This window comes from Saccoglossus kowalevskii, chromosome 16, assembly GCF_978046115.1.
Source record: "Saccoglossus kowalevskii chromosome 16, keSacKowa6.1, whole genome shotgun sequence".
NCBI classification, from domain to species: domain Eukaryota; kingdom Metazoa; phylum Hemichordata; class Enteropneusta; family Harrimaniidae; genus Saccoglossus; species Saccoglossus kowalevskii.
This window is the reverse complement of record NC_140656.1, coordinates 19498238-19523233: the sequence shown is the minus strand read 5'-3', so window position 1 is coordinate 19523233 and position 24996 is coordinate 19498238. Positions and strand designations below refer to the sequence as shown.

The 24996-nt window shown below is 35.1% G+C and overlaps 2 protein-coding genes across 2 annotated transcripts; one reads left to right on the top strand and one right to left on the bottom strand.

Moving 5' to 3' along the window:
* Positions 1 to 400: 400 nt before the first annotated feature.
* LOC100375325 (uncharacterized) lies at positions 401 to 3918 on the bottom strand. Its single transcript, XM_002735957.3, has one exon. The coding sequence runs from the start codon at positions 3798 to 3800 to the stop codon at positions 2634 to 2636; it is 1167 nt and encodes a 388-aa protein (XP_002736003.2). The 5' UTR covers positions 3801 to 3918; the 3' UTR covers positions 401 to 2633.
* A 1338-nt stretch (positions 3919 to 5256) lies between these two features.
* On the top strand, positions 5257 to 12607 carry LOC102808834 (uncharacterized). The gene is made up of 11 exons (XM_006817999.3): positions 5257 to 5261; positions 6464 to 6684; positions 6941 to 7102; positions 7890 to 8093; positions 8218 to 8251; positions 9239 to 9383; positions 9986 to 10099; positions 10536 to 10601; positions 11359 to 11502; positions 11606 to 11716; positions 12431 to 12607. Exons 1-11 carry the CDS (start codon positions 5257 to 5259, stop codon positions 12605 to 12607), a joined length of 1383 nt encoding a protein of 460 aa, XP_006818062.2.
* The last annotated feature ends 12389 nt before the right edge of the window (positions 12608 to 24996 follow it).

The window sequence follows — 24996 nt, the reverse complement described above, 5'->3', positions numbered from 1 at the left end:
TATCACAGGAACTGTTGTGTAATGACCTCTAAATATCACAGGAAGTTCCGTGCAATGACATATCACAGGAACAGTTGTGTAATGACCTCTAAATACCACAGGAACAGTTGTGTAATGACCTCCAAATATCACAGGAACAGTTGTGTAATGACCTCTGAATATCACAGGAACTGTTGTGTAATGACCTCTAAATATCACAGAAACTGTTGTGTAATGACCTCTAAATATCATAGGAACAGTCGTGTAATGACCTCTAAATAATCATCTGCACTCCAAATATTAACAAAGATGTCCCGTACCAGACGGACTAAAATGAACTATCCAAATAGTTCATCATACTTTCAATAAATTTATAAGTTACAGTGTCTCATTTTTGGACAAAAAAAAACTGTTCCAGGAATATAAGTAGACAAGTTTATTGTTTGTAAATCACTTAAAAGAAACATGAAAATATTTACATTAAAAGTAATTTTTAAAATCATTCTTGCAACAAGTAATTGCATTACATAGTACCCATGAGTTATCAAGTTTAAAATATACAAGTTTAAACTGGAAAAGTCGAGGCATGCTAGAGATATGGCTCTGTAAAAGCATTCAATAAAAACAAAATGGCCACCAGTCGGTCATTTTAAAACCTCTAAGAGAAAACAATTTTGGTGCTATAATGTATGCACTAAGTTCATCCATGCACAACTGAGAAATGGTTCCAGAAAAGCAGAAATGATTTTGATGAATGGCCATCATTCGGCAATCTTAAATGCATGCATGCATGCATATGTTACCCAATGTGTGAAGTTTATGACCAGGTATGTTTGAGATACAGGTGAACACGCACACATGTGCGCGCACACACACACACACACGGATGCACGGAGGTCAATCCACAAGTTCCTCATTTTCCGAAATTGTTCTAGATACAAATTTAAATTAAAAATGTCCAGTCACTATAATTTTGTGATTATAATTTCATTTAATTTAATCAAAATTCAAAAAATAATTATTAAAAATCAATATACTGTAATGCATTGAGTATTCACTGGATTTTACTTTCGCTATTTGACACTGACAAGTCAAATCCAAGCAAATGTGTTTCACTGGAATATCAATAAATTTAAAAAGTGAAATTAAATTGAAGTAAAAATTAATATATTCACAGTACTAGATTACAACTATAGCATACCAACAACAAAACAAATGCGAGTAGTTCAGTAGATATATTCTTTCATTAATTGATATATAGTGAACCCCTCGCCAAGTTGCGTTTCAGTAAGCGATTTCACAGGTAGTTGGATAGTTCTCAAAAATTACGCTTTGACGGCAGTTTTGAAGTAAAAGAACTAACATTGTGCATTTAATTAGCTGTTAAAAGGACAACTAAACACCTACAGACTGTCAATGACTTGAATCCATCACTCTGAACTGGATTCTCCCCTCAGTAAATCACAACCCCGATAAGTCTTGGTTTTTACTTGGATCCCAATTTGTGTGGTCAGAATATAATCAATAGCAGAAGTAAATGTGTGACCACGAATGCAAAACCATAATTTGATCAAGCCATGATACAAATGATTGCGTGTACTATACGTGATTCAATTACAGTATTTCAGTGTAGTTTAGAAGTTAATAAAATCCTTATTTTTTTTACTGAAAAAGCCTCAAAAATTCACTTTTAATAAATTATTAATAAATATCTTGCTTTGTTGAACAAATAACAAATCTGAGTAGGTCTTTCAAGCAATATAACATGCAGTTCATAAAAAAAATCATGCATGGTGAGCAAGAATGCATTCCAGCTACCAGTTTATAATATAGTCAAAAAATATCAGATTTTGATGAAAATGAACTATTTAATCAGTAATTGAAACAAACCACCCAATCTGATTAAAATCAAAAATTTGCTTTAACATCATCTGATCTGACCCAAACAGAAAGCTTGTTACAGGAAAGCAGACTGTAACAAACATTTTTATTGGTTGATGTTCCAAATGACTTGACAATGATTTGAATAGAAATTTGATAAGATGTAGTTACACCAATGATGTTACCTACATCAGATTTTAATCAGATATAAACCACTCAAAGTATTACTGCCTGCTTAGCAAATGTTAAAACAGAAAATATTATCTATATTTATAAAAAAAAAAATAGATTAATTTAAATAATCTTCCTTGTGTCCAAATTTTAAGTTATGCTAATTTCTCCAGAAATATTTAACCTTTATTTCTTACTTTTTTTGTTTTATCATTCCTAGTCTTGTTGTATTTTTTATGTTTTAGTTTTTAAGACCATACTGCTGTACCATTCTGTGTAAGTGTAGTGTCTATAAAATATCTATATAAAACATACAACAACAAATTTCAGTGCAGGATACAAGTACTTCTCATTATTAAACAGCGGTGTATTGGTCCAACTTATTTTGAAAACATGCAACAAAGCAAATTAAGTCAACATCCCATGTACGCTTCCAATCAGGAAGAAAATAAAAGCATGAATCATGAAAATGGTTAAAAATTTAGTTTGAATAAAAACATGACAAATATATTATACAAGAGGGTGGCATGTCATCCTCTTACATAAAGCATCATTGTGATAAAAGATCTTCTTGTATCTTCCCCTCTCAAAGAATTTACAACCTATTCTCCCCATGCTTTATCATATCTTCTCTGTTGACCTCTTCTATAATAATGGTTGTCACCATTACTGTATGGATGAGACTGCCTATGGTTACTTCTATAATCCCTCCCCCTCTTCCAAGTATTGTAATCTTGACTTATGTTCCAATTTTGTTTAATATGCCCAGATATTTGACCTCTAGTCTCTCCACTATGTCTCGACGTTTGATCTCTAAACCCACTCCCATGCCCTGCTAAATACCTTCCTCTATTAGCATCATACGTCTCATCATAATGTGAATGCCGCCGTCCTCTCCAACTATCAGAATTTCCCCAATTCATACTTGAATCATCTCTGTGAAAGTCATCACGTCTTCTGTGATTATTCCATGAAGACCTTTCATAAGAGTAACTCCTAGAATTTTGCCAGGCTTCTCCATATTGATTGAAATCTTGTTGACGATCTACACTTGGATTCCATACTGTTCGGTAATCATTTCCTGCATATTCATCGTTTCTATCATCTCTCCCATGCTTCTCTCTATGTCTTGGTTGTTCTCCTACCCCTGCCATGACAGGGAAATTCTCACCCTCTCTTCCTTCTTTGCCAGCTGGTTGTTCTTTCTTCAGATCATCAAGATAGTTTTGACGCTCTATAGAATGTCCCCTTGCTTTATTAAATTCTTCAATGGCACGATCTGGTTTCCATTTCAAAGAGTCGATCAGGTACCTACATACCATGTATCCAGTTCTGTTAACACCATGTGTGCAATGTACACCCACTAAAGTATCATTACATTTATTTTCTTCCACAAACTGGTCAATAGTCCGTTTAAAGCTCTGGATTTTCCCGTAGTCGGGGACCACGTGACCCAGGGTGTAGATCTTCTTGTACTGCACGTTGATTCGGGCGCCATTTTCGACATTCACTTTATGCTTGGTGATGTCTTTGCTGTCGTAATATCGGGCTGTATTCGTAAGGTCAATGACGAGTCCCAATTTATGTCCAGTCTTTTCGACTTCTTCAAACAATTCGGAGGGGCCAAAATACTGGTCTTCTTCTGTTAAATTATTTGCAATCCCGTCCCGCAATGGCACTTTGAAGGCAAATATTCGAGTGCCAGCCACTGGCTTGCCAACAGGTACATACGACTCCCAGCGGTCCGGAACACTGTTTCTTCCCGGCATAATAACGTATAAAGTATCAATATAACTTCGAAAGCGTTTTACCTATTATAATTCCGGAAATTCTATAAACTCCAAGTCACTGTGCCCGTGGTTCCCCAATCACCGCTATGTCAAAGTTTACTTATTGCGCCCGCATTCGACAAACATTTTCACTTCCGTTTACCACAGTGGCTGTATGTACGAATCTGGCACGTTTGCTAATAATTTCATGAGTAAGACTTTTCGTTTTATTCAAAACACAATCACTGAAAAACATTTTCGATGTGTTTCAAACTTGAAATAATCACTACAGAGTGGAGTAAATCGGTTGCAAAAAAGTGATAAGAAAATTACAGAGAAATTACATTGACTTTGGTGATACTATTGACAAACAAGAGACCAATTATTCATTTTGATACTTACTAGTATTTGGTATTTTTGGATTTTAGAAAAGCATTTGATAGTATATGGCAAAATGGCTTCGAAGACAAATTATGGAGATCGAGTGATAAAACATACGTACAATCACACTGAAAGTAAAGTTTTATTCATTGAAACAGAACATTTTACCCAAAACGAAAGTTTGAAACAGGGATGTGTGCCCCATTGCCGTTTTCAAATTATATTAATGAATCTTAAAAAAGCTATTTGATAGTGCACAGCTTGGGAAACAAATAGGTGATGTTATGATAAATTATCTATTTTGTGCAGAGGATGTGGTGCTCTCTGGACTAAATAACAACCGAATATGACAAATTCAATCTATACATTTTACAATAAATGCAATGTTCTAGTCATAGACAAGCGAGGGAACATAAGTAAAAATGATATGTTGAAAGATCATCAATAAAAGAAGCTTCTGAATATATAAATATCTAAGATATTGGTTCGCAGGGATTTAACAACCGTTTTCCAGTTATGAGGGCAATACTTGGCAGTGTAAATAGAGAAGAGTAGAGTATGGTATGCCACTCTGGAACAATGTTGTAAGACCGATAGTTTAATATTCTGGGCGAATGGTAACATCAAGCATCACTGACATGGAGAAAATATAATTTTTCAACGCACAGAGGTAAACTTATACTTGCCGCAAGTAGTGGTATATAGAACGCCGACCCGCAGTGTCAACGCGAGGAAGTAGATTACACCAGAGAGCTATCCGTCCCTCTAGAGGCTAGAGGGACTGTGCACAAACGTAATCCGGGGAAGTAGTGTCACGTGATCGTATTGGTCCAGTGCTATGCGAGCGAAACTCAGTTTAAAGTATATAAAACATATTTTAAAAACACACTCAGTTGCATTTTATGACGACGCGAACGCACTCCAGCGTGTAGAACTCCCGCCCCATTCTATAACGTATAATAAATCGTTATCTTCCATACATTCCACTCGCTTTTCGCGCGTAGTCCACACTCTCGTTATCACACTTTTTTTATTTCTATTTTATTTAAAATGGTTTGAAAATAAGGACACCGCCATGAGGTGAGTTTGTATGTAGAGATATCCGTGAATGATGCCACAGTCACAACATTACTTATTTTAGGGACTGTGCGTTAATTACCAGGGGTGAAGGAATTGGGGGCGGGATCGTCACCCTTTTTTCCGGTGCACGTTTTGGTTGGTTTACATACTTTTAAGACAGTCATAGGAAGAGGGTCATGTAATTTTGGTCCACCCACTGTAATTAAATGAATATACAATAGTATATTGTTTACAAAAATCAACCTCAGTCAAAAAATACCTCGTATTTTTACAGTTCAGTATCAGTAGCATTATGGGTGAACCACCTTTATCTCACTTGTTAATGCGCTTCACAGACTGTACAACAGAATCTTCTAACTTATTTCGAAACACCTGATTGATCACCACCATAATTTGTAATGTATTGTCTATATGTATGTTGGTTGTAGCTGAATTGTGTTCATCTAATGTACCAGAAACTATATTAACTTCTTCTCATTGACTTGTGCTTCATGGTCACGGTGAAGGACGCAATCTTGTTCTTTCCGGAAGTAGAAAGTCGACAATTACAGTTATCATTGTTTCACGCTAATTGAAACGAATGTTCTCAATATATCTTGTTGTAATTAGACAAAATAAAATACGAGAACCTGCATCCAATATTCAATCGTCTAATGAGTACAATATCGAATTCAAGTTAAGCATTGTTACGAGAACCTGCATCCAATATTCAATGGTCAGTATCATTAATAGTACTATAGAGTTGTTGACCCATTATGTTATTATTACCCCCCCCCCACACACACACACACTGGTTTGGTTTTTTTACTATTATTATTGGCTTATTCCAGTGAATAACACCATTGTCTGGTAATTTTAACCCACGCCTTTGTGTATATTTATCTGATTTATGTTTATTTGAAAGTACTGTTTATGAAATAGTTTCCACTGAATTATCTTATGGTAAATTGACAAACAGTGCTAATTTGGCCCTGGCCTTCAAAAAATTATTATGACATTTGCAGGACTATACTAAGCCTGTACTAACAAAATCTTAGCCTTGTCACTCCCTTAAATCGACAACCATTGATTTGTAAAGCGTGATTGACTGGAATATTTATTTATAGATGTCGATGCATCTATTATTGAGGGTGAGTCACCATTTGTACCCCGGCCCCGGTAATTAACGTCCAGTCCATTACTTCTGTTGGTTCTCTTCAAAGGCTTCCACTTGCAATATTGGTGTTGTTGGTGTGCGCTGCAACGGCCGCTGTCGTGGAAGCTGCGACACCAGAGCCAACAGCTACCAGTGAACCCATGCCTGAAGTATCGCGCCCTGAGCCGACTGGGGATGAGAATATAGCTCCGGAACCAGAAGACCAACGACCAAACGCTGCAGAAATTGTTCTGCCACCGTTCATGCTCATCGCCCTGATTATCACAGGTATTGCCATGGCGACGAATGCGAATACGAGTATTTTCAGTTTTACACAAATATTCAAGCTATTCATATGCTGGATTACACTAACAATGTAATATATCAAAAAATCTGAACCCATCCTATGCCCCTTCACAGTTCAAAGTGCCGATTTTCACAAATCTAAATATAATTGTGAGAACGGTCCAAATCCAGAATGACCAAACATTATCATGGATGCATCTTCACCATCATGTGATCACTGTTCTGATTACATTTATAGCATTATCAAGTTTAGTCATATTATCAAAAGTGAGAAGTAAGGCTACTAGTAACAAACGTCGTGAGGACTTCATTAATCGGGCCAGTTCAAAGACTTTGGTGAATGTCAACGAACATATAGACCTGGACAGTGTCAAAGTAAAGGTGGTGGATAAACAAACGTGTAAGTATTTAAATTATAACGCATGAATTCAGTGGGTTTGTCGTTATCGCTTTGTTGAGTCGATGTAATCATTAGAGGGTCTATGATGTAATGCACCGTTCCTATAAATGACGCCCTCTAGCGACGGGCGTTTCCGTTACGTAAGTAGATGCGAAGGACATCGTTATCAGCGTCAGTATCAAGCAGAATGTCAGAAAAGATCCATTCAGCATTGCCAATTCACATTTCATTAGAGGCACAGCTAACTAATTGTTTGCATCAATGTAGCAAAATTTATAAAAACAGGATTAGAAATCAAGCAAGATACTAGTAGATCATAGGTGTTTGTGTTTGCGCATGTGTTCGTCTTCGTGTCTCTGTATTGTGGTTTGTTTATTTTTTATACTCTTTTTTTACTTTTTGCATTTACTATAGTTGTTGCAATCTTTTCCATCCACTTAGAAGGATGTGTGAGTGTCATTGAATAACTAAAACAAAATATTGTTTCAAACTGTTGTCGTCCGTCGATGAAAATACGCTTGGTCGCTAGAGTACGAAAGCCGAGAGGGGCCTTGCTACTTTCTACTTCACAGTTCCAACTTCCGACTTCTAACTTCCGAGTTCCAACTTCTTAATTCTAACTTTTATGGAGAGCAAAGCAATATGGGATATTGAGCACATGCACGTGTAACCCAATGTGCTAGAATCGTGATAAGTAATAGGGGTCTGTTTCAAAGTTTTTATTTTCAAATTTCCATTGGACACTATGATAGATAATAAACACGGTTTTTTTTTTATATGTGTACAGTTTTTACGGAATCTGACATCGAAGCCTTAGATAGTCTGAACACCTTCTTCAACCAGCCTCTTCAACTAATTTGGAATGCTGTGCCTGCGTTTATGTCACTTGCATTTTGCCCCCTTGTGCTCTACATATATGGACCAATGGTAGAATTCTTTTGGCCTAGCGACAGGTTTCCAGACGGAGCCCCGAACATAAATGAATCGATAGGTATTATACGTACATCTTCGAATATGTTTTTTTTTTCGATCATGATACTTTTCTTTTTAATAACATTTGCTCAAAACTATTATAATATTTATTACTCACTTTTGTTTTTTGTTATTCTTCGTAGCTTGTTTCCTGGCACCGGCTGGTTTGGTGTACGCGTAAGTACCCACTACCACGAACATTTTATCCTCTTTATTTAGGCCAGAGGAGAGACATAGTTTCCTTAAAGCAGATTATTATTTTACTTTCTGGGTAATGTGCAATTTCGTTTATGTCACCTGCAATTAAAAAAACTATATGCTGAACCCATACCTACAATCAACACAGATAAACGGCGTACCCACTTACAGATAACAACCAACAAAAATAAAAATTCATAAAAGACGAAACGCAAAGAATAAATCAAAACAGCAATAATAAAAAAAAAAAATACGTAAGGCATTATAATACTGAAATACCATAACAGTACAGAATTACAAAAGTATAAAATGGAGAAAATGTCAATGCATGTATTTGGCGTGGATTTTATTTCATTGGAACAAAGCATGCTTCTAAGGGATGCACATTATTTTTTCCAATTAATTGAACATCTATTACGCTTACAATAGGTGTCTTTCTTAAATTTCTAAACGAAGCATATAAACAAATTTGACATCTGAGAATAGAAACATCAAAGTGAAAGTTGTATGCGAAAATACGAGCACCAGATTAATCAATCAGAAACTAATATATTTGAATAATATGCAGATGACATTTGACAGAAAAAAAGTATCGACCGCTTCGTTATTAAATTTTCTGTTCGCACTTTTATTGTCCAATTGTTCGCGATGTCATGGAATTAGACTGCAATATTTAGTTGGCAATATACCTGGAGCAATAGAAAGATGCAGGACCCTTTGTATAGTTGCTTGTAACATACAGAAATCATTTTTATATACAAGGGGCCGACAATACTCCCATGTTCGATAAAACTCATATTTACCATTATAAGCGATTTGCTACGTGGCTATAATCGGTGACGGGCTGGTTCTCACTGAACCACGGTCACTCCGAAAAAGTTGTGATAGGTTCGATCGTGCATGCATGCTTCGTGTTTCATCCACATGGTAACGTCATTTGTCATTTGCTCTCATTTATTCTACCAGAACATCTTTTGGGTTTTCATTCCAATCCGCCATGGCGAAACAACGTTCATTACTCAATGTTATATCATTGGAAGTCAGTTTACTTGATCAAATCATGATTATGACGTCACACCTGACCAACCTGAAGATTAAGCAGAAATTGGAGGTATGTACAGATTGACAACACAAACAAACAAATTGAAGAGTTTATTTGACACAACATAAAACATATGGTCAACTAGGGATAGACCATTAGAAACTTGGGGACAACGGCGGAAAACTCTGCAAAATATTTTTCTTTAAATTTTGTTTCCACGATAAATTTACTGTAATTTTTTTTTCATCAAGATTTAGGCATGCAGGTTTCAGTTATTGCTCCCTGGGAGAATTTTTTCCTGTAAAATCATCCCCCTGAGTTTCTAATGGTCCATTCCTTACATACTTAACACGTCTTGTACATGGGCTAGTACTGTGAATTATACTTGATACTAGTACCTGAAAACAGGTACAACACACTGATATATATAATCTTCAATCAAGAGGGGATTGATGAACTGAAGACCAAGACGTGAGCATTCGAACTGAAAATGGATATTGTTATAAAAGTTTAAAACTACGCTGTGATCTAGAAGCCATTAGCTTGATTGTGTCGAGGGAAAAAAGACCATGGACACAATTCGAGCTTTAGACCCGCATCTACCGCACATGACACAGTTTTGCGACAAATATTAAAGTGGACCAATGCATGTATATCATTTTTCAATGCAGATTTTTCGTGTGATTAAAGACGAGTGTATATCGATCGTTCTTCAAGTACAAGGCAAAGTGAAATATAGCTCTAAAGACTATAAATCAAATAGATGTAGCGGGCAGACATGGAAGGTGAAGATTAAATAGATTTACTTCTATTGATTTCATTGAAACACACAATGTTGATAACTTTAAGTAGTTTTGAATTTACAACAATCTGTTTGATATTGCATCTTGATAACAACAGTAGGGTAAAAAAAAGACTTTTAGTCATTAAACATAACAGTATTCGTTGGATGCGATATAAAAACGGCTCGCGCGCTTCAAATTAGATGTACGTATCGGTAAATAGGGACGCATGCGCATTAATGTGTTTAGTTGCTTCTTCGAACGAATACTACCATGTTTGCTGCCAAAAATAGATACATTCAATATTACTACATTATAAATTGCTCTTATCAAGATATGCTGTTTTATTTTCGCTCGCTTAGCTATTTGTGTTACACATTCGTTACAGTATTACAAGACAATTGTCGATATTATTAGATATATTAATTGTTGTTTACAGATACTTCGACTGTTACAGAAGATAATGGATCGGGACAAAAAATGGACGGTGGACAGAACTATGTCGGTAAGGATCACACTGGTTATAGACATACCACGTGATAGAGCCGAACTGTACATATATCTTCAGTACACTATTATTACTGTATGGGAGTTATACAATTCTCCACAATTATCACACAGGTTGTTGCATTTTGTTTATAAATACAGATATGATAGCATTACTCGTATTTTCTGCTGTAATATAAAGATTTGGTAGTATCACTCACATTTTTGCTGTACTGGACTATACCAGTCCTATTACAGCACAAAATGGGATGTATCTACAGAATGGCTTCTGTTAATATAGAATTAAAATCGAAAGAAGATTGCTTTATTGATAGGTGGTAGTTCATGTGACCAATTCTTGACTTTTGTTGAAGTTTAATAAATAAATAACAAATAAATAAACAAACATTGTGATTATTCTAGGAATTAATGTGGGGGTAGTTAAATTCAGCTATGGTATTATAGAGGGTGCATGCTGCACGACGAAACGCAATGTTCGACAGGCGCTAATTATTAGTAATGCTTTCAGCCACATACCTGAGAAAAATAAGGTTTATGTTTCAAGTATTCACAGCTTCAATATTTTTAAATCTGACGTTTATAAAAAGGCAACTGTTCATAAGCGAAAAGATTAGTATCATGTTTTAGATTCACGAAAACCTCAGTATTACACTCCAAGTAGACATTGCACTGTTCTCTGTACAATGGCATCGTTAAAATGTCTCCTATACAAATCAATGACACTTCTAATATGCAATTACTATTTTTTTTCACAGATGAAAATAGTGGACCATATGATACGTTTGAATACGGCCAGCTCAGAGCGCCAAGAAACTCTTGAAGCAAAGATACACCCACTTAAATGGATCTTCTTGGAATGTCTTGGATTCTTTTCCTTTTTTGGAGTTTTGTTATTACAGGTAATGCTTATTATGAATTACGTATATGCATGTACAATATATAATTATTTTACAAGTGAAAAAAAATCATTTCTTGCCTAACTATAATTTCTTGTACCCATAGGCTTACTCGTACAAAATGGAGTTAGCAATGTGCATAATAACAGTCTTTTCGATATCTTTACTGTGTTATGTTGTGGCAGATCTGGATTCTCCATTCAATGGATTTTTCAAGGTATGTTGTTATAGTTTATTGTAACATGCAACGATGATACAGTGAAGGCCATGAAGCTGCACCTTAGCTTATAGAAATATTTATAAAAATGTGTAAATACCAATCAGCTCTTATTCAAATTCAAATATTTGATTGCCGCGAAAACTATTCCATTGTTTGCGCCCCTAATATGCGCACATGCATTCACGTGACTTAGCAACTGCGATCGTCAAGTTATTCAAAATGAGGCACTTGGTGATCGGATAATGATGACTAACTCATTAATATTAATTTGAACGATGATGTCACAATACTATTCCTGGATTTGTCAATTGTATTGTTCTTTTGCATAACAAAAAAATAGATTGTGATGAACACAAACGTGTGTGTTGACCAATATGTGTGTTCAATAATTGCTCCCCGTCATATTACGTCCTGACATTGTAATCTCAAATTCAATAATTTTGAAAATATCGTAATTAAATCACACGTTAAATAAAATGTAGATATAACTTCCCAGCAATTTAAGAAATTTAACGACCAATGAAATGCTATGCTTTAACTTTCAAAAAACATTACAAAACACATATGCAAATACTAGTATTAAGCAAAATACCCACCATGCTTGCTCTTTTTTTTAGTGGAACGCTGCAGACCATCATTATTTTACATAACATTCAAAATAAAACTATAAGAATGATATCAGAGAGCAACAAAATATTACATTTCTTTCAGATTAACCTATCATGTCTGCATGAGATCATTGACAAATCTGAAGATATGTATTTATGTGCACTGGACAACAAGGACCCATACCAAATTCGAGCTGATGAAATCTGGCAGAATATCATAGATATCCATGGCAACGAACAAGGTGATGATGATGATGAAGAAGAAGAATCTAATTCATGATTGTACTGTAAAAACTCAACTCATTATTAAAATATAATTTGGCCAGCCATTTTTCGAACAAAACACAAAAAATAAACTTAGTTTTCAACTAATAAAGTTAGTGTGACTAATTTATTTTGTTTGTATTGCAAAGGTTTTTACAGCATCATAGCAATTCATACAAAGTAACAAATAAAAGGTGTGCAAAGGAATATAAACCAAAAATATACAAGTTGTACAATACATCAGATACCAGTAGTTACGTCCCAAGCATGTTTTCAATTATGCAAGCCCCAGCTTTTTCATTTTTACTAGGCACCAAACGTAAATAACACACAGTAGTAAAATGAGAAAAACATTTTTTTTCTACCATAAAAGTCTTGTTTTTAGGATCACTGTCATCACTGTTATGTTTTACATCCAATTTTGATTTATTAAAATTGGCATATTTAAATCGTTGGATGGAAAGTCCCATGTATGTATGATTGTTCTCCCTGCCCTAAATGGATGAACATTCAACCACAATTAGTATACCGATATGTCACATACTACTTTGCATGTTCAAGGCTATAAACAAATTATATTCAATAAGATAAACTTAACATATTGACTGCCAAAGTACATTATCACCTTTCAAAAAAATAAAATCAAAATAATTTTTTTTTTATAATTTTTCCAAAAATTTGATAAAGACCTGTAGTCATTAGGATAATATGTAAATTTTGTTCAAAATTATATAAAAAAAAATACATGAAAACAGGCAAAATGCTGCACCAAAATCTGGGTAAGAAAAATTATGACATTCAAAAGACTAAAGTGTAGTTGTCGTCACGCAGCGCATGTTCATATTGTATGACAATAAATGGGATCCATATCTAACATAACGCAACAACAACTGACAGCTCTACAAATTAATAGATATAAGTTGACAAGTCATTAAATTCATTTATACCATGACAGAGAAGTTTAAGGTACGATTGACATAATAGTCGGTTGACCATAGAATCCCCTACCATAGACATTCTAATTAGACAGTTTATCATTTTTCCATGTTTTCAGGTGTTTCTTTTCTCAGAGAATGATGCAATAGTTTTCCAAACATGTAATTGAATGGGTGCGCATATTTGGCGAAACGTCCACTTCCATTCTCCATTGGTGCGCCCTCATTGGCCCATTTAAACAGACCACCTTCCATGTTGTAAACATCCATATCGCCATCTAGATAGAAGACAAAAGACCATAAATGATTTTTGTGATCTATTTAAGTTGACTAAAAAATCAAATACGGAGATTGAAACATTACCTTGACATGCCTTCATCACTTTTTCAGCAAGGACACATGATCGGTAACCAAGGGAGCAGTACAGTACAACAGTCTTTGTAAGGTCTTTTGACTCTGAAAGTGTGAAAAAATCAGCTTCTTACTGATCAATTGAAAAGGATGTGACACACTGTGGTGTAATTTTGCAAACAAGTATGTACATGTCTGACAAAATTGAGGTTCTTTGATCAGCACTAGCTTGCTATCTGCTGTGACAATGTTAAACTGGGACACATAGACTTCATTTGTCATAGGCCACTGAGATCTTATTGAGAGTGAGGAAGACATGCGACTTGTTATGCCCCCCCCCCTCCAATAATGTTCCATTCTCTACTGCCATTGCGTCCACTGTTCCCACTTACCAATATAATCATGGTATTTGGAACTGTGGAAGAAATGACTGTAAAAAATAGAACACTAGCGTTTTTCAGATTTATGACAGGAATTCCCCACAAAAAATCAATTAGATTTGTTAGCAATGTGCTTTTCAATTAACGAACTGAAGATATCATTAGAAAATGAACAATATGTATAGTGTCAAAGCAATCAGACTTGCGGTTTTCAACAAAAAGTCGAAAATATCACTTTCTTTTCTTGGCCTAATGTTTTAAACTGTAAATGTATTTACGCTTGACCAATACATTAGTTAGAAGTGAACAGAATATTTTTACAAGAGTTTTCACTTGAGAACATTGTTTTAAACATTAATGTAAAGTGAAGTAATATCACGTTGATATAAAAAATTGGGTTCACGACCCCAATTGATTTTTCACATATAATCTTGTATAGCATTAAACAATTTATTCACAAAGTATCAGCTATTTCCAAAGAATTATATGAAACTGTATTGATCAACCCCCAAAACGGCAACAAATATTTAACATTATTAAAAATATTTTAACACCATACCTTCATCAACACTTTTTTTAATTTGTTGCACGACATCATCCATATGATCAGTAGTATAATCAATTCTGATAGCACCGGGAATATGGCTTACTTGGTATTCTGAGTCTGGTCTAGCATCCTTAAACATGAGAAAACACCAAATGTATGTATTTATAGGTTAGTGACTGGAATATGATCTAAATGTACAGACAATATCTGGAACAGATGCACATTCTTGTTTACTGAATCTTTGAATTATTACTTATTTTGATCATGATTTATATAAGCATTAGCGCTACCAATGGACTAAATATGGTATTGCATTTTTAAATGGAACAACTTACCACAACAACCAATGGTCTTTTCTCAATAATGTCACCCACTTTAGTGGATGCAGATCCTTCTTGTAACCATGTCTGTACTACATCAGTTTTCACACACTTCACAGTTGGAAATTTCTTTTTAAATGATGAAATGGTCAATCTCATCGCAGTACTGACCTCTCTGGTACCTGTACTACTAAACGAAATCAATCAAAATATACTACTAGTATTACCGTAGCCGCCTGGGCACTTGAATCATAAATTGAAATAAATATGTGTTTGCTTGTTTTTTTGAAAGGGCAGAAGTTTTCACTATTAAACTCGATAGTAAATACCATAAAAATGCATATTAGCATGGATGTATGACCAACTTTTTTTCAATTGTATTTTTCAGTAACCATATTTTTTTTATCCATAGTTTTATGAACAATAGCATAAGATTCTGATGATCTGTTTTAATGATAACCAACCTTAATGCCTATATTATCAGCAAAACGTGAGTTGTAAGCCCCTTCAATTTTTAGTAACTTGGCCGAAAATCAAATCAGAAAGTTATAGTGTTATATTGTGCTTCTTATTAAAAATCTTTTTTAAGTAAATGAATGGCGATCAAAATACTTTCGGGAATTATTCAAGGTTTATAATTTTTACATTTCATGTATATTAATTTCATCGAAAATTACACTTCATCGTCGCCAAGAATGGAATTGCCTGTTTCGATTTTACATATAAGTAGATATCATGTGAAGTCCAACAAGTCCTAGGGTCAATAGTATCATTGTGTTTTATCAAAATGTCAAAAAGTTGTTGTGTGCCCACATGTACTAACACTAAATTAAAATTTCCTGAACTTAACTTCTACATTATTCCAGTTGAATCTGATAGAAGGAAGAGATGGCTTCAAGCAAACAAGAGTTAATGATAATAGATCTGTAAGCAAGTCTAAGGTTTGGTCACCAAAGTCAAACCACGCTTATGTTTGTTCATAGCTTTTTTTTTATCTGGTGAGTTATCCTAAATGAACACATTTTATGGTTCTATATTTGTTTCAACTTTCTGGGAAGTCTTGTGAATCTTGGTTATTTTCCAACGCTGTTGATCAATAAAAGAAAAATAAATGCAATTATATACTTTGCTTCGTCCTGTACTTTATTTGTCTGGAAAGGGACATATTCACTGGCTGGTTAAAATTGTTTCAAAATTTTATACACAAATTGTAATTCAAGTTTTTTATTCCTTCATTGTTTAACTTAATTTATTGCAGGTAAAAGAAGCAATGAACCGACACACACAGATTTTATACCATCTGTTTTCCCACACCTGACAGAAAATACTACAAATTCCACATCAAAATCAAAACTGGATCGTCACCAAAGATTAAGTCACAGAAACAGTATTGGTAAATAATTTAAGGTATTAGTAGTTTGCTACCATTATTGTCAGAGTTCCTCACAATGATTCTATTTCAAAATAGATATATTTATCCATCATGATATATTGACCCATAAACAAAGATTTCAAATTAAGAGACCACCCAAAACGAAAGAAATATTGCAGAAACTAATCTAAAATTGTATACATTTTGTTTCTTGCTGGATTAAAAAGTAGACCGCCTTAAATTACAATGTCATCCAGCGCATTTTTCTCCAAATTGTTGCGCCAAATACAATTATTTTTGTCATTTTATTAGTGTATTCTAAAAGAAGTTTCAAATAAAAACACAACTGCATTGCCTAGCAAATGATCGCGGTAGCGCAATTCGGCCATACTGCGTTTCACAATTGTTGATTATTACCTAGTAATGATTATAGTAACGCGCAAAAAATAAATTCGTTGAATTGTTATGAAATGTAAATAAATTTCAACTTATTTCATCGTAGGCGAATAATTGAACGCAACACGGAAGAGATTTTGGCTTAGATTTTGATGGGAAAGCAGCATGATTTGTTTTTTAAATAAAAAACAATAAATAATTTCATAATAAGAATTTCATTGTCGAAACGAAGCTTGCCCATTCACGCTAGTCGCAATAAACATCATACTCGTGAATAGGCGTCAATGACTACGATGAAACTTTTAGGCAACAGAAAAGATTTAAATATCACCTTTAAAAACCGCCGAAAAATCGTTTAACGGCCCGGGGCAAATTTACGACAGAATCCGGTAGTTATAACACACGCCATTTATTGTGAAGGATTCAATCAGGTAGATACAGTACAATATGTTGAAATAAGTTGGTTGCTACATGACAGCCGCACGGCTACACCTGGGGATACATGTTAATGGATAACCACGACTGACCAAGATGACCGACCGACGACGAAGACCGACGCCGAGAACGAAAATGAAATCACTTTTTATAGGGAAGGGATCATGGGTCATGATATTCGTGATGTAATTACATTGGGCAAGCAGACTACGTAAATATAACTATTTGGCTTACTGTGGGTATAGTAGTTGTATTGAACTTGCATTAATGGGGAGCTCACAATCAATACCAAAGTAATAAAACATCAAGACAATTGAATGTTAGGTAACGCTTGGTAACTTTTCCAAAACAAGTCATTGAAAATGACACAGTCCCCGTTAATTTTTTGAAAGTTTTCTTTGTGTCATATTAAAGCGGAGGGGTTGTCGCGAGCGTGTCCTTGAAACTTGAATGGCGTGGCGTATACAACAGATTGTTTATTTACATCAAAACATGTGTTCCGTGTAGTAGTAATATGGCCAAAAATAAAAACAGCTGTTATTTGGCCATCTTTGATCTGATTATGAAACACACTGATATGTATGATGTATGTGCCAAATACGAATGAAAATGGTACATAAATTGTGGAAATATAGTAGTAAGGCCAAAAAGTCAGATGGCTGTCAAACGGCCATCCTTGACCAGATTTTGAAACAAATTGTCATGAACATGCATCCTAACATGTATAAAAGTACATGTATGTGCCAAATTTGAATGAAAACTGGCAGGGCACTTCCAATATACCGCATAAAAAACAAGATGCCTGCCAGTCGACCATCTTTGATCCAATTGCGAAATATATCGTCATGGACATGTATCCTAACATGTATAATCTATGTATCAAGTTTGAATGACAACTGACAAAGCATGTCCAAAATACAACATCGAATCGCTAAACCACTGCATGTGCATATGTCCCACATGAGGTACTAGGCACATGGGAAGAATGAACGGAATCGGTCCACAGGATTCTGAAATATGACTCTGGACAGACTGACGCACGAACGGACGGACACACGGGCGGACGGACAAACTCAGGAGCTCACGGACGGTCGGGGACATGTATCCTAACATGTATGATCTATGTACTAAATTTGAATGAAAACTGACAAAGCATGTCCAAAATACGTCATTTTCAAAAAACAAGATGGCTGCCAGTCGGCCATCTTTGATCCAATTGTGAAATAAATCGTTATGGACATGTATCCTAACATGTATAATCTATATACCAAGTTTGAATGAAAACTGGCAAAGCATGTCCAAAATACAACGTTTTCAAAAAACAAGATGGCTGCCAGTCGGCCATTTTGAATTGAATCGCTAAACCACTGCATGTGCATATGTCCCAGATAAAGTACTAGGCACATGCAAAGAATGAACGGAATCGGTCCAAGGGATTCTGAGATATGACTCCGGACGGACGCACGGACGGACGCACGGAGACTAATAAACGCGTATGACTGGGACTTCACGGTGGCCTAATATACGGTTTAAGAACATTCAAGTGTATCCAGCAAGGCTGTTAACATGCTAATTTTCGCAATGTGGAGTGACCCCACTCCATAAAGTGAGTTCTCGGTCAAAAGTACACAAGGCTAAATTACAATAGACTACATTTTACAAATTCAATGACGCCACGATCATTTCAATGACAAAGAAATGCAACAACTGTTCAGAATTTGGATCGATTAAGCAAATTTATACTAGTAAATGAGAAATAGTATAATTTGATTGTTCGTCGATTTACTTACGTGAGAATTTTATCAAATAATGCTATACGTCAGGGTACAGAATGTTTGGCCATGGTTGGGATTGTTGACCCATTTATCCACCGGAAGTTTGTTTTGGACACATTTCAAGTTCAACCACAACTATCTTTGACATATAACGCACCCTAGCTTCGTCTGGTAAGCAATCTTCATATTTGTAGGCTTGTCTTACAGGTCGCCGTTCAAATCCTGCTTCAAAAGCACGCTCAACAAAGTAATTTAGGAAACGCATACTTTTCCATGTTCGGAGTCCATGCAGTCAGATGCAATGGGTAACATAGATAAAATAGTAACCTCCGGCTCAAACAAAATTTTGCCGACAACACAACACAATCTTAACCCACTGAAGTCTGACTTACCGAAACAATTTAGAAAACATGATTTTCACTGATTAAAGACAACGTGGAACAATTCCAGAAGCAGTACCTTTACACGAATTGATGACGTCACAAAGTAATGACCTTCAATCGGGGTCGTCTGCTCGGTATATATAAGATAAGATAATTCTTTATTACAACCTTATAGAATGAATTACATATCTATTTTGGTTTATAAAATGTAATAAAGGTGTTAAAATAAACAAGTTAGATATCTAAAATCTACTACAATACAGTTACATGTAATAATGTAAAACATATTAATGATCCATTAGGTGGTTTTCTCTAATGATATTTGCTGTTTTTATAAATTTGATAAGCTCTGTTAGTAAATATTTGTTGTTTGTATTCAATATATGAATGACTTTTGTTTGTTTGTACAGTGTTGAAAATTGTTAATTGTTTTTGAAAAATGTGATTATAACAACTCGCTTTCATCTGTGTAAAGTTTACATTTTGTGATGTAATGAATTTCATCCTCAAGTAGGTTGCATTTAGTACATTTTCTGTCCTCTGTTTTTATTTTTGGTATTTTGTGCCTTCCCATCTCGATGTTTTGTTTATAGGCACTCAGTCTCAATTTTGCTAATAGACCAATGTTTTCTTTATTATCAAGGATTTTAATGTATGGTTCAGTATTTATATTTTTCTTCAGTAATGTAGAAGTTCTTAGTTTTGAATCTGGTCTTTGATTATCTTGGTTCCATTTATAATTGTAATATTCATTCACTTTTTGGTTAAACTGGTCTTTCTTAATTGTTTCTAAATTCTTAATATCATACAGTTGTTTTATTTTATGCAGATTCATTAACCAAGTGTCATTACATTTGTTTTGTTGTTGATCTTTTATTGCATCATATACTAGATTGATTGGGCCATTCTTTATAATATTTTTGTAGTATATGATTGCATTCAGTTGAATTTTCGCTAGTAATGGTAGTCGTCCAATTTCCATTCTACTGCCAATGTTAATTGTTCTGTTATTAACATTTACACATGTAATAAGCGTCTACAGAACATTAAATGGTGTTTTTCTGTACTCATTTTGTCCCATTACTCTGGTCTGCCATTGATTCCCCAAATTTCTGCAGCATAAGTTAAAATTCGTGTAATATAGTTGCGATATGAACTCGATTAAAACGCGTTCCTATATAGGGTTGCGTTTTAATTGGAGTTTAATTAAACTCAATTACAATGCAATACAATGGAGAATTGCACTTTAATTAAGTTTAATTAAACTAGAGTTGAATATCCCGTGACTGAACATAGAAATGTTTGCGAAGCTTAGGTTTAGTATCGGGGTAAGGTATGGTATAATTATATTAATATAACGTGAACCATACCTTCCCCGATACTAAACCTAAGCTTCGCAAATCTGACTTAAATTCGATTGAATATCAATATAAATTATGACACACACACACACACACACACACACACACACACACACACACACACACACACACGCACGCACGCACGCACGCACGCACGCACGCACGCACGCACACGCACGCACACGCACGCACGCACGCACGCACGCACATCCCTTCACCCAAACTGAGATTGTGCCTCCTGGCATAACACGTTCATAAATCAAAGATACCGTTGTCTACTCATCGTCATACAGGTTAAATACAATACTAAGAAAAAGGTATAAATCAAAAAGAGTAAAACACACTGATTAATAAACTGATTATAAAGTCTAAATACAATGGTTATAAAGTTTCAAATATCAACGGTTATAAATCAAAAACAAGGGAAAGGCTACCAATCGACTCACTTTTCTCAAAACAGTTCGCTGAGGTAACCCTTCGCTGCACAGTCTCCCGTTACTAAGGTTACAAACTCTATATCAAAAGGTCAAAACAACTAAGGCGTGGTGGTGTAACCAAGCGATCAGCCAATCGCTGCAGTCGACAGCATGATCACGTGATTACCAGGGATGCGTCTCTCGGTTAAAGCATTGCAAAGCGGTAACTAATAAACGATGAATAAAAAGCTATTAATCAAACTCCTGTCATATACGCTTATAAACTTTAACTGAACTCAAAAGTCGTTAATCTAAGCACAAGTCATACGGCGTGGAAACGGAATGCAAAGACAATGTCGCTTTCGTAACACATTACTCCTCTGGCAATAAGACGGAAAAAGGCTAAAACGATAGAAACTACTGAATTACATATAATCCTGTCAATCATGAACAAAAGCTTGCGATATCAAACAATACATATATAAGCGCACCAAACTTTCACCTCGAAAAGACATCAAAAAACGTTACAAAGGTGCTCTTAACTCAAAAAGCGTCAGAAGTATTCCGGAAACAACACATAAACAAAAACAACTCTTAAAACGTCGGTATCTCTGTACTCGACAAATCTCAAAACTCTTAAAAAACTCATTGGGGCATTACTTTCCCCATCATAATCCGTACTCATAAACTCATTAAAACACCATAAAACTTCACAAAACTCAAAACACTGTGTTGAAAATACTTGTCCACTGAGGCGCGCCTAAATCGTTATAAAGGACCTCGCACGTCACTAAATATCATTTCAAAACAAAAATCTGGGCGCTTACATAACATACAATTCAACATCACAAAAAAAAAAAAACGGTAAAAACAAGAGAAAAAACCAGCAATACATTACATTACTGAGCAATAGTGTTGGGATTGTGAAAAGAGTTCAACGTCCTTGAGTTACACAGTGTCAGTTACAGTGTCCAACGAGCGGTTCTCTAAGCAATACACAGATAGCTAAAGTCAAAGTCTATAAGCGTCTCTTCTCTTGTCGCGTTATTCCGGATCGTTCTTTGTCATCTTCTTGTCTTTAATGTCGCTCAATTCTTAATTATACTGTCCTATACGATACTCGTCCTTCATAAGGGGTTCAGAAGTCTTCATTTCTTCAGCGTTGTACATCAGTGCCATACTGGTAAAACAGTTAGTCGTCAAGCGCGGTTTCTGAGTCGTCTCTGCCATGGAGCTGTTAGTTCGGTTCACAAGAAAGACACACCTTCGCCATTTCACTTCTCTTCACAGGATGTCAATGTGTGTTAAACACCTGCCCGGATTCTTCACCACGTATCACGGGGAAAAATTCTTCTCTCGGGGTTCTCCACACTTGTCGGGGGAATCTCGTCTCTCTATCGCGTCCCCTTGAGGTACGGGATCAGGAAAGTCACTTCAGCTTTACAGTCAAATAAGACACACACAACGAAATACGTTTCAGCTCTCGTCTTAGTCGGTCAATCGAGCACTCTATAAGACACAGCGCCCTGGGGAAAAAATCCCCAGGACTATCGCAAAGCTGGCCAAAGACTCTTTTAGACTGCGTCAACACTCACCCCAAGGCTCTCCAGGACTGGACTCTCGACTGCGTCTCTCGTGCTGTACTCGTCAAGACCAACTCAAACTCTCTTTATTCATTTTCAAAACTCTAACCAATTACAAAGCAGTAAAAAGACTCTAGGGCGTAACCTTCAATCATAAAGCCAATCACACTAAGTACTGAATACGTCATATCTTTTGATTAATCGTTCACTACATTAATAACTATGGATATAAACTGTCAGAATCGATAGAATAGCGGCGGTTATCTGGTAATTAGTTCCAAATCACTGAGCCAAGTTCCGTCCAAAACTTCAAATAGGCCTAAACGATGACAGACATAACACAGCAATTCAGCTAATAATCAGCTAATTAAGTCGGTCAACAGATACGCAAAAACAAATTCATGACAACGTACACAATACAGAGCTTGAGTAAAGTCCAAAAAACAAAACAAAAAGAAATAACAATACAAAGCAACTAACTAAATAACTAAACTAAAATAATTTCATGATCTGAAAAACCAAATTAGCTAAGTTGGTATAAATAAATTTATCATTACTAGAGAAAATCTGCACAAACAAATCTTTCTTACATAAATTTTGTAGATTGGGTGCATAAATATACAATGATTTAGGAAACTTATCCCTGTGCCCAGTAATATCATTATGTTTGCAGTGCATTATATAATGTATTTAATTCCCCAAGTCATCGTTGTTACATAAATTACATACTCTATTATCTCTGTCAGTACCCTGGTAACGGCCTGTCTCAATAGGTAGAAAGTGGGCTGAAATACGGTATTTAGTTAAAGCTATTCTATGTTTCTTGTTTTTAATTTCATCCAAATAGTTATCTAACTTATAATTACTTTTAAATATATTGTAAGTGCTTAACTTATTATGGCCAATCTTCTGTAAATCATTTCCCCAATATTTAATGTAAATAAGCTTCATCTTCTCTTTGAACAAGTCACAGAAATTCGCTTGACTGATATCTACATTATCCATTTGAGTAATTCTCAACAGCTTTTGTACAAAGGTAAACCATTGGTCATGGGTGTAAGCACTGCTTTTTTTGAATGCTGCATTAATGATTGCATTGTTTTTTTTTTTTACATGACATTCTTTGATATGATTTCATGACTGTCGTACAAATTTCTACCATAATTGGGTACCGTCCCAACTCCCCTCTACAGGCATTATTTGATGCCTTCTTATGAACCCCAAGTACTCTTTTGCAGAACTTAACATGAACTTTTTCAATTACCAATTTGTCTGAGAATAATTTTGAAATGAAATTGTCATCATCAATCTCAGACTTGTTAGTTCTTGATCCTTTAAAAGCATTTGTCAAGAACCCACCCCAAACATCCACACCATAAAGTATAATTGGTTTAACTAAAGAGTCAAACAGTTTACTTGCAAGACTTGCTGAGTAACACTCATTAGAATCCCAGAGCATTTTAAATAACTTAAATAAAGCTTTCTGGGCTTTGTCTTGTAACCTCGACGTTGCTTCATTAAATTTCCCATTAGTCTGGAAAATAATGCCAAGGTAATTGTAAGAATCAACACATTCTAGTTGTGTTCCATTTATAAAAAACTTAAATTTGTCATTAAGATTCTTGCCATTACCATTGAATATCATAATTTTTGACTTTTTGATATTGACTTTAAGTTTCCACTTTTGACAATACAATTGAATACCGGTAGCATCAATACCTTTCTGCAGCCCTTCATGGCTGGTAGATAGTAACAGCAGATCATCAGCATATAAAATACAATTAAATTTATAACCATTCAAATCTACTGGGTCAAAATGATTTACAGTATCACAAATGCCATTCATAAAGACATTGAATAATAAAGGGCTTAAATTACAGCCCTGTCTCACTCCTCTGTGCGAGTCAAAATATGGAGTTACTCCTCGGTTTAATTTAATATTGTACCGTGGATTTTTATAAATTGACTTGATAGCAGCATAGAATTTTCCACCGATGCCCAATTGAAGTAATTTATAGAGTAGACCTTCACGCTAAACCGAGTCGAAAGCCTTGGAAAAATCCACAAAACATGAAAAAAGGTAGTTACCAGACTTTCTAATTTTTTTATTTACATATTTTGTAATTGCACACCTTAAGATATAAATATTGT